Source organism: Calidris pugnax, unplaced genomic scaffold (genome assembly GCF_001431845.1).
Source record: "Calidris pugnax isolate Ruff unplaced genomic scaffold, ASM143184v1 scaffold32, whole genome shotgun sequence".
Lineage (NCBI taxonomy): Eukaryota > Metazoa > Chordata > Aves > Charadriiformes > Scolopacidae > Calidris > Calidris pugnax.
The window spans coordinates 9,765,421-9,773,368 of NW_015090783.1; the positions used below are offsets into that span (position 1 = coordinate 9,765,421).

The 7,948-nt window shown below is 56.8% G+C and overlaps 1 protein-coding gene across 1 annotated transcript in view; it reads right to left on the reverse strand.

The window, feature by feature from the left end:
• Positions 1 to 3,279: 3,279 nt before the first annotated feature.
• The window catches only part of SLC8B1 (solute carrier family 8 (sodium/lithium/calcium exchanger), member B1), a 5,635-nt gene continuing 966 nt past the window's right edge, over positions 3,280 to 7,948 (reverse strand). The window contains exons 5-14 of the mRNA XM_014961202.1: positions 7,812 to 7,942; positions 7,668 to 7,724; positions 7,072 to 7,202; positions 6,191 to 6,332; positions 5,755 to 5,876; positions 5,405 to 5,558; positions 5,234 to 5,314; positions 4,618 to 4,682; positions 3,997 to 4,530; positions 3,280 to 3,725 (exon numbers count right to left, since the gene is read on the reverse strand). Coding sequence (XP_014816688.1) covers positions 4,339 to 4,530; positions 4,618 to 4,682; positions 5,234 to 5,314; positions 5,405 to 5,558; positions 5,755 to 5,876; positions 6,191 to 6,332; positions 7,072 to 7,202; positions 7,668 to 7,724; positions 7,812 to 7,942 — 1,075 coding nt within the window. The 3' untranslated portion in view covers positions 3,280 to 3,725; positions 3,997 to 4,338. The remainder of the gene's footprint in view (positions 3,726 to 3,996; positions 4,531 to 4,617; positions 4,683 to 5,233; positions 5,315 to 5,404; positions 5,559 to 5,754; positions 5,877 to 6,190; positions 6,333 to 7,071; positions 7,203 to 7,667; positions 7,725 to 7,811; positions 7,943 to 7,948) is intronic.

Genomic DNA, 7,948 nt, shown 5'->3' on the forward strand with positions numbered 1-7,948 from the left:
GGGGGGACACACTCTGTGTGATGCCCCTGCTCAGCACAGAGCCAACATCTGGGACACAACAGAGACCACCTTCTCCTCCTGCCCCCGAGCTGCTTCCCAGGCTCTGAGCCCACTGACAGCCCTGGGGAGAGGGATGTGTAATCCATTAACAGCAGGAAATGCGCCCAAGCCACCTGCTTAATATTAAAACTTTTGCCCTTTCTGAAGATCTCTTCTGCTTAAAGGGTACCGTTAACCTAGGAAAGATCAGGGAGCCAGTTTTTTGTTTCTTCTCCACCTTCCTTAGGCAAAGCAAGGGGAGGTGGTGTGAAATTTCAGCACTTTTGGAAGAGCAGTCTGCCTTTCCCCTCCTTTTTGGCACACCTGTAGTAAATCCAGCTCTGGTTACTGAATGTAGCTGTTCTGTGGCAGCTGGAGACAGAACTGAGGGCCAGTGTCTCATCGTGGTGTGACCACAGGTGGGACAGGAGCTGGGGGAGACAAATTCAGTCTCTCCTGTAGCTGTTCAATAGCTGTGTCCCTGCCCGGGGGGGGGCACAGAGGGACTGGGGTCACCTCTGTGAACCCCAAAGCTCCTGTCTCTGGCTGCTCCTTAGCTCAGATAGATGACCAGGAAGACAAAAATAGAAGGTTTTGCAGTTCCAAATCTGACTTTTTTTCTGCCTGGCTCTGGGTTAAGGAGTGCTTACAGGCATCTGTCAGTGCTGCTGGTTACTCCTCAGTCAGGTCATTGCTTTGTTTATTCAGGTGAGCATGTCCCAGCAGCAGTTGCTCCTCCCTTGCTCTCACCCCTGGGGCAGTGTTCCTCAGGTTGGCAAATGCCAACCGAGTCAGATCTTAGGAAGATCCTCTGAAGAGCTTTACTGTTCCCTTGAATTTTGGATGCTGGAGGAACGTGGAAGACGATGGTTCTTCTCACCCACCTGGAAGTATCTGTTGGCTGGGAGCTTCCCCTCACCTCTTGCTATTGGATCTTTCCTCAGGTTCCAATGAAGAGTAGAGCTCGCTGGGGAGGACTTCTCCTTCCTCCAGGTAGATTGGGCAGTGGGAGGAGATCTGTGTGCCCATTCACTTTGTTCCACCTACCTGGTTTTTCCTTGGTAGCCTCACCACATGGCACGGGGACGTCAGGAGAGGACTGGTCCTACCCGGGCAGCTCAGGAGCATTTCCTGGGTGGATGAGACTTTCAAAAGCAGAGAAGGTTCTGCAAACCTCTCCCTGCGTAGCACGGTGTGGGCTGTGGGATGGAAAAGAACACAGGAAACGCCTGCTCTCAACCCTTGCCAAACTCCCTGGGTGCCTCGGGGCAACTCTTTGTTTCCTTTCTGGGTACTGCAGGTATGAAAACGAGTCGGGGAGCTGAACTGTGAAGGACCTTAAAGGGCTGTGTTTCCCAAACCATAAATCCGACCGCAAATTAACGAGCAGCGCGGTGGTTGCTCTGGCGGTCGCTCCGCGTGGAGTTGCAGCCCGGGAGGTTTATCCAGATGAGTCCTGGGGCTGGAGGGGATGATGTTTATATGTTTATTCTGCTTTTATGTTGCAGGCAGGATGAACAAGCAGCTTGAAGGTTGGGGAGGGGGAAATGTGGCCGTGTTTAAACTCCACATTCCCCTACAGGTTATTTCTCGTGTTTAAACTCCACATTCCCCAACAGGTTATTTCTCCTCGCAGGGCTGTCAGTGATTTTTATTTTATTTTTTTTGTGGGGTATTTTCTGGGTGTGAAAGAAGCTGCAGCTTTAAGCTTTTTTGAGAGGGGGGGGACACACTAACCTGCTTGAGATGCAATAACAGGGCTCTGGCGTGGCAGAGATGGGGATTTGGGGCTGGGGTGCTGCTGCCGTGGCATTGAGCTGCCCCCATCCCTCTCCCCACCCCGGGTACACACTGTAGGAATTATTTTTGTAAACCAAGGAGGGTGTCGCAGAAGTTTACTTCTTCCATAGGACTTTGGAAGGAAACAGAGTTTGAGTACGGGGCATCCCCTTCTATTTATCCTCCTCTCCCCCCGCCTGACACACAGACTAACGACGGAGACAATCATTTTGTAGGGAGCCAGGGAGGAAGCACTGCGGGATTTTGTACGCTGGCGTTTTGTTTATATTAAAAAAAGATTTTATGGACATGTCTGTAAAACCTTCTCTAGATTTTTTTTTTCTCTTTTTTTTTTTTTTTCTGCTGCCGTGGCATTGAGCTGCCCCCATCCCTCTCCCCACCCCGGGTACACACTGTAGGAATTATTTTTGTAAACCAAGGAGGGTGTCGCAGAAGTTTACTTCTTCCATAGGACTTTGGAAGGAAACAGAGTTTGAGTACGGGGCATCCCCTTCTATTTATCCTCCTCTCCCCCCGCCTGACACACAGACTAACGACGGAGACAATCATTTTGTAGGGAGCCAGGGAGGAAGCACTGCAGGATTTTGTACGCTGGCGTTTTGTTTATATTAAAAAAAGATTTTATGGACATGTCTGTAAAACCTTCTCTAGATTTTTTTTTTCTCTTTTTTTTTTTTTTTTTCCAGCACACTAATAAAAAGCATCCTCAGCTTTGTAAAGGCAGCGGTTTCCTTCCCTCCTTCCCGTGTTCTTCTCCCCGATAATCCCAGTGGCTGCTGGTGACTGGTGAATGGGTTTTGGGCACAGCCAATAGCTGTGGGCACAAGGACAACCATTTTTTTTTTTTTGGTGCAAACTCTTATCTGGTTTTTTAAAAAAAAAAGAGAAATGGGAGCCTGGGAGGCTGCTGGCACCCCGAGAAGGCAGCGGGAACCCCCATCCGGCTGTTGTGCTTCTTGCAAAACAGCAGAGAGGTGGTTGTCCATCCCTGATGCTGCTTCCAGCCTAGACTTTCCCACAGGCAGGAGAAGCTCCTGGCCACCTACTTGGTGTCCCCATCCCTGGGGGAGCTGAGTAATGTCCCCCCCCCAGCCACCCGTGCTGACCCCGTGCCGTGACGCTGTAGTTCCCAACCCCTCTCTGCCTTAAAAACGGCCGAGTCAGACGCATGTGACGGGGTGTTGAGAAACCAACCACTGGTGAACCTGCAGGAAACCACTTCCCCCAGCCCCTGGGTGAAAGAGGCTGGGGGTGTCACCCCCCTCACACCCCCCTGCGGCTGCTGGCTCAGCGCTGGAGAAGCTGGGGGTGTCCCCTGTCCCCCCTCCCTGGCTCCACGCTGGATGGGCAGAAGAAAACAGCTTCACACACAAGTCAAGGTTGGGTTTGTGTTTGGGTTTCTTTTTTTTATTGCAACTTATTTTTTTTTCCCCTTTTTTTTTTTGTTTTTACAGTGCCAGAGGTTAGGCTGTGGGTAGAAACCTCCAAGTCCTTTCCCTACAGCTCTGTCCATCCCCCCACTCCCATCCCCCAGCCCCAAGGAGGAAGAGGAGGGAAAGCAGGATCTGAAACTCAGGTTGAAAAACATCACTTAAAAAAAAAAAAAAAGCTGGGGAAACCAGCCTCCCTGGGTTTGTTTGTTTATTTTTTTTTTCCCCCTCCAGCTTTGCCTGCCTTAAAACCAAGCGCTGCCCTGGAGCTTTGTCTCACCTTCACCCCACCACGCTCTGCCTTGGCTGCTCTTTCCAGCCCGTGGTGTGGACACGTCACCTCTGCAGTGACAAAGGTGTGTTCCCTTTAGCACCACTGGCCCGAGCCCTGTCCCGGTGGCGGGGGCAGGATGGGAGATGGGGAGGAGAAAAATCAAGCAGTTGAAGAGGTAAAACCTCCCTGCCTCCCTGGGTTTGTTTGTTTATTTTTTTTTTCCCCCTCCAGCTTTGCCTGCCTTAAAACCACGCGCTGCCCTGGAGCTTTGTCTCACCTTCACCCCACCACGCTCTGCCTTGGCTGCTCTTTCCAGCCCGTGGTGTGGACACGTCACCTCTGCAGTGACAAAGGTGTGTTCCCTTTAGCACCACTGGCCCGAGCCCTGTCCCGGTGGCGGGGGCAGGATGGGAGATGGGGAGGAGAAAAATCAAGCAGTTGAAGAGGTAAAACCTCCCTGGGCTGGAGCCACCATCATCTCCTCTGCCCCTGCCACCGGGACCTGGGTGGCCAAGGAAGGAAGCTGAGGTCTTGACCTCCTCCTTGGAGCCACCTCAAGTTGAAGATCAAGCGGAGCAGGGAGAGGATGTTACTGATGACAACCATCTCCTTCTCCTTTCCCAAAGCACAACCAACCAACCCAACCCTCCTCCCCCAAAGCCAAGGGGCTGAGCTGCCTCCAGCAGGGTGGGGGTTGAGGTGCCCTTGTCCCCAGGGAGAAGGGGACAGCGAGGTCCCCACCCTGGGTGGAGGCAGGAGGGAGAGGTGGGGATGGATGCACGTCCCTCGCCCGGATCAGGAGAGATGGATGACCTTGAACTCGGTGAGCAGGGCCACACAGAGGAAGGCCAGGTAGTAGAGGATGAGGCAGACGCCGTAGGCTCTGCCCAGCTGGAAGCACTGCGCCGGCACCGACACGAAGGAGAAGACCAAGCTCAGCCCCAGGGCCCCGGCGAGGATCCAGACCAGGAGGCTGTCGGGTTCCAGCTGCAGGAGAGATGGGGAGAGAGATGTTGGAGTGACACCGGGGTGTCACTGCCACCCTGACCCCATGTCACCACGGAGCAGCCTTACCTTCACCACCAGCTGGCTACTGGTCATCTGCAGCAGGCAGCCCAGTCCCACGCCAACCAGGATGTCTGGGACACGTTCAGGATGGAGAAGCAGCACAAGGGGACCTCAGGACAGCGATGGAGCCGGCCACCTCCCTCCCACCCCGGGGAGGGGGACAGCACCATCCCTCCTCCTCCTCCCTGCCTGCACCCCGTGGCTGTGGCCCAGCCCAAAGTGTTGTCCATTTGTGGCAAACACAACCTGGAGAGGCTTCAGCCTGGTCTAGGGACAACCCAAAGCCTCCTGGATGGTGGCACAGCCTCTTCCCCTTCTTCCTTTTGGTAAATCCCAAATCTGCCAGACCCCAGCCCAAACCTCCACGCTCCTGGGGCTGGGACAGCAGTTGGGGGACAGGAGGATGCTGGTGGCTCCATCCCTGCAGCTCCTAAATGCCACACCAGCCCCTCTGCACTGTGCAGGCACCAGGGAGGTGGCCACCATCCCATGGACTCTGGTCCTGCCCAGCTCCTTCCCAGGGGTCCCCCAGGAGCAGGGGGGGCTGCTGCAGGCAGGGGAAACTGAGGCAGCCCCTGCCCCAAGCCCCACCACCACCCACCCCTGGACACCCAAAGGATACTGAAGATGATGCCCCCGAAGCAGGCGGAGAAGGCCATGCGGGGATAGCCCTGCCGTGCCATGGTGAGGTTGGAGAAGGTGTCTGCAGGAGGAGAAGGGGAGACCTTGGGTGGTGCCAGGAGGCCAGGTAGGCCTGGGACAGGCCCCAGGAGCAGCGGAGGAGCCCCCTTACCACCGATGCTGTTGCCCCAGGCCAGCAGCGTCAGGCCCAGCACGGTGTTGCTCAGCTGGAAGATGATGCCCAGGGTCCGGAGGACGTTCACCAGCTCCGTGGCCGCAGCATTGATCCACATGGCACTGGCCAAGAAGCCAAGGAAGGCAAACACCTGCCGGGCAGAGGGGTAAACTGGTCCCTGGGTGGGTCCTGCAGGACCCTGCACACCTCCAGCCAGCCGTGTCCCTCCTAGGGACACTGGGGACAGGGAAGGAGGTCCTGGCTCCTGCTCTGCCCCCAGGGACCCTCAGCCCAGGCTGGAGACGTTCAGCTCCCTGGTGGACGTTCAGGGCTGGGGGACACCTTACGCAGTGATACTTGGGTGGCTGCTCATTGCTTGTGGTGATGAAGATGATGAAGGCCAGGGCAAAGCCAACCAGTGAGATGAGTGCCCAGACAGGGAAGACGCCCTGGATCTGGTAGAGTCCATCTGCACGTGGTGGAGAAAGGGGGGCATCAGAGCAGCCCTACGGGCACCACATGGGCTGGGGCAGGATCTCACCAGCCTTCTGGTATAAAGCCTTGTCCCCTAAAGCCACCTCTACCCTAAGCCCTCATGGGGCTGCTCCCCTCCGTGCCTCAGTTTTCCCAGGGAGGCCAGGCCTGCCCCATATTTCCCCCAGGACCTGGATGCTGGCTCCCTAGAGTGGGGTGCTAGCTCCAGAGGCCTCCAACAGTCCCCAGAGCTTTGGTGACCATCTCTGTCCCATCCCCTGGGCGTCCGGGGCTGCCCTGGGCTCTTACAGGCGCCTGACTTCAGGGTGAGGACGCAGAGCAGGGGGCTGGTGAGGAGGTGCAGGCAGTTGAGGGGTCTCTTCCAGTTCAGATCGTCCTTGTCAGGGTCCACCACGGGAACCGTGAGCAGCAGCAGCAGCTCCACCGGCACCTGGGAGGAACAGCCGTTGAGTGGGGACCACCAAGAGAAGACACCCCAGGACCCGTCCCCCACCCGCCTGCCCTCATCCCACCATCCCCATTGCAAATCACAGAATCTTCTAGGTTGGAAGGGACCTTAAAGATCATCTTGTCCAACCTAACTGACAAAAATAGACACCCACACAACAAACAAGGAGCATCATCACTAAACCATACCTCCCAGCACTACATCAACCCGTCTTTTGAACACCTCCAGGGATGGTGCCTCAACCACCTCCCTGGGCAGCCCATTCCAATGCCTGAGAACCCTTTCAGTGAAAAAATTTTTCCTAATATCCAGCCTGAACCTCCCCTGGTGTAACTTGAGGCCATTTCCTCTTGTCCTGTCGCCTGTGACTTGAGAAAAGAGACCGACCCCCACCTCTCTACACCCTCCTTTCAGGGAGCTGTAGAGAGCAATAAGGTCTCCCCTCAGCCTCCTCTTCTCCAGGCTGAACACCCCCAGCTCCCTCAGCCTCTCCTCATAAGACTTATTCTCCAGACCCCTCACCATCTTTGTCGCCCTTCTCTGGACCTGCTCCAGCCCCTCGATGTCTTTTTTATGGTAGGGGGCTCAAAACTGGACACAGTACTCAAGGTGAGGCCTCACCAGTGCCGAGTACAGGGGTGACACAGCCCCAGGGGTTGGTGGGGAAGGAGACACCCCATGTGGGGGGCTCCTCCAGGCTCACGTGCCCCCCTCTCCTCACCTTGAAGACCTTGAAGATCCGCCAGTACCAGGGCTTCCTCCTCCACTTGCGGTACTCCAAGGGCCGGAGGGCATTGGTGAAGATGCGCAGGGAGGACTCCTGGGAGGGCAGCAGGGGACGGTACTCCTCGCCTGCGAGGGGGATGTGGTGGCTGAGCGGGGTGGGGGATTCCCAGTGCCACAGCCCCCACCCAGGTCCCCCCCCATCCCTCCAGCATGGGCCTGCAGCCACCAGCATGGACCCCGTGAGATCTCCCTGCCCCAGGGTAGCCCCTGGCCACAGCTAGCCTGTGGGGACAGGGGAGGAGGTCCTGGCTCCTGCTCTGCCCCCGCAGGGACCCTCAGCCCAGGCTGGAGACGTTCAGCTCCCTGGTGGACGTTCAGGGCCGGGGGACACCTTACGCAGTGATACTTGGGTGGCTGCTCATTGCTTGTGGTGATGAAGATGATGAAGGCCAGGACAAAGCCAACCAGTGAGATGAGTGCCCAGACAGGGAAGAAGAACCCCCCAGCCTGGGGGTTCTTGAGTCCTCCAGTGCCCCCCCCAACAAGGACAGAGCGGTGTGTCCCCCCGCAAGCCCACCAGACCCACCATACCGTAGTCCCCGCTGTGGGTGCCCGAGGACTCCCGCTCTTCAGTGTTTGCCGGCAGCTCTGTGGGGGAAAGGAGAGGAGGAGGATGGTGGGGAGGAGGACCCCAACATGCCAGGGGTCCCGTCAGCACAGCTGGGTGGTCCTTACCTGGCTCCCAGGGTCCGGGGGGGGCCACACCTTCCCCCCGCTGCCGCCGGTGAATGCAGGTGCAGAGCACCACGGTGAAGACGTAGAAGACATAGAGCCCCAGGTAACCTGGAGTGGGGGGAGCGATGGGTGATGGG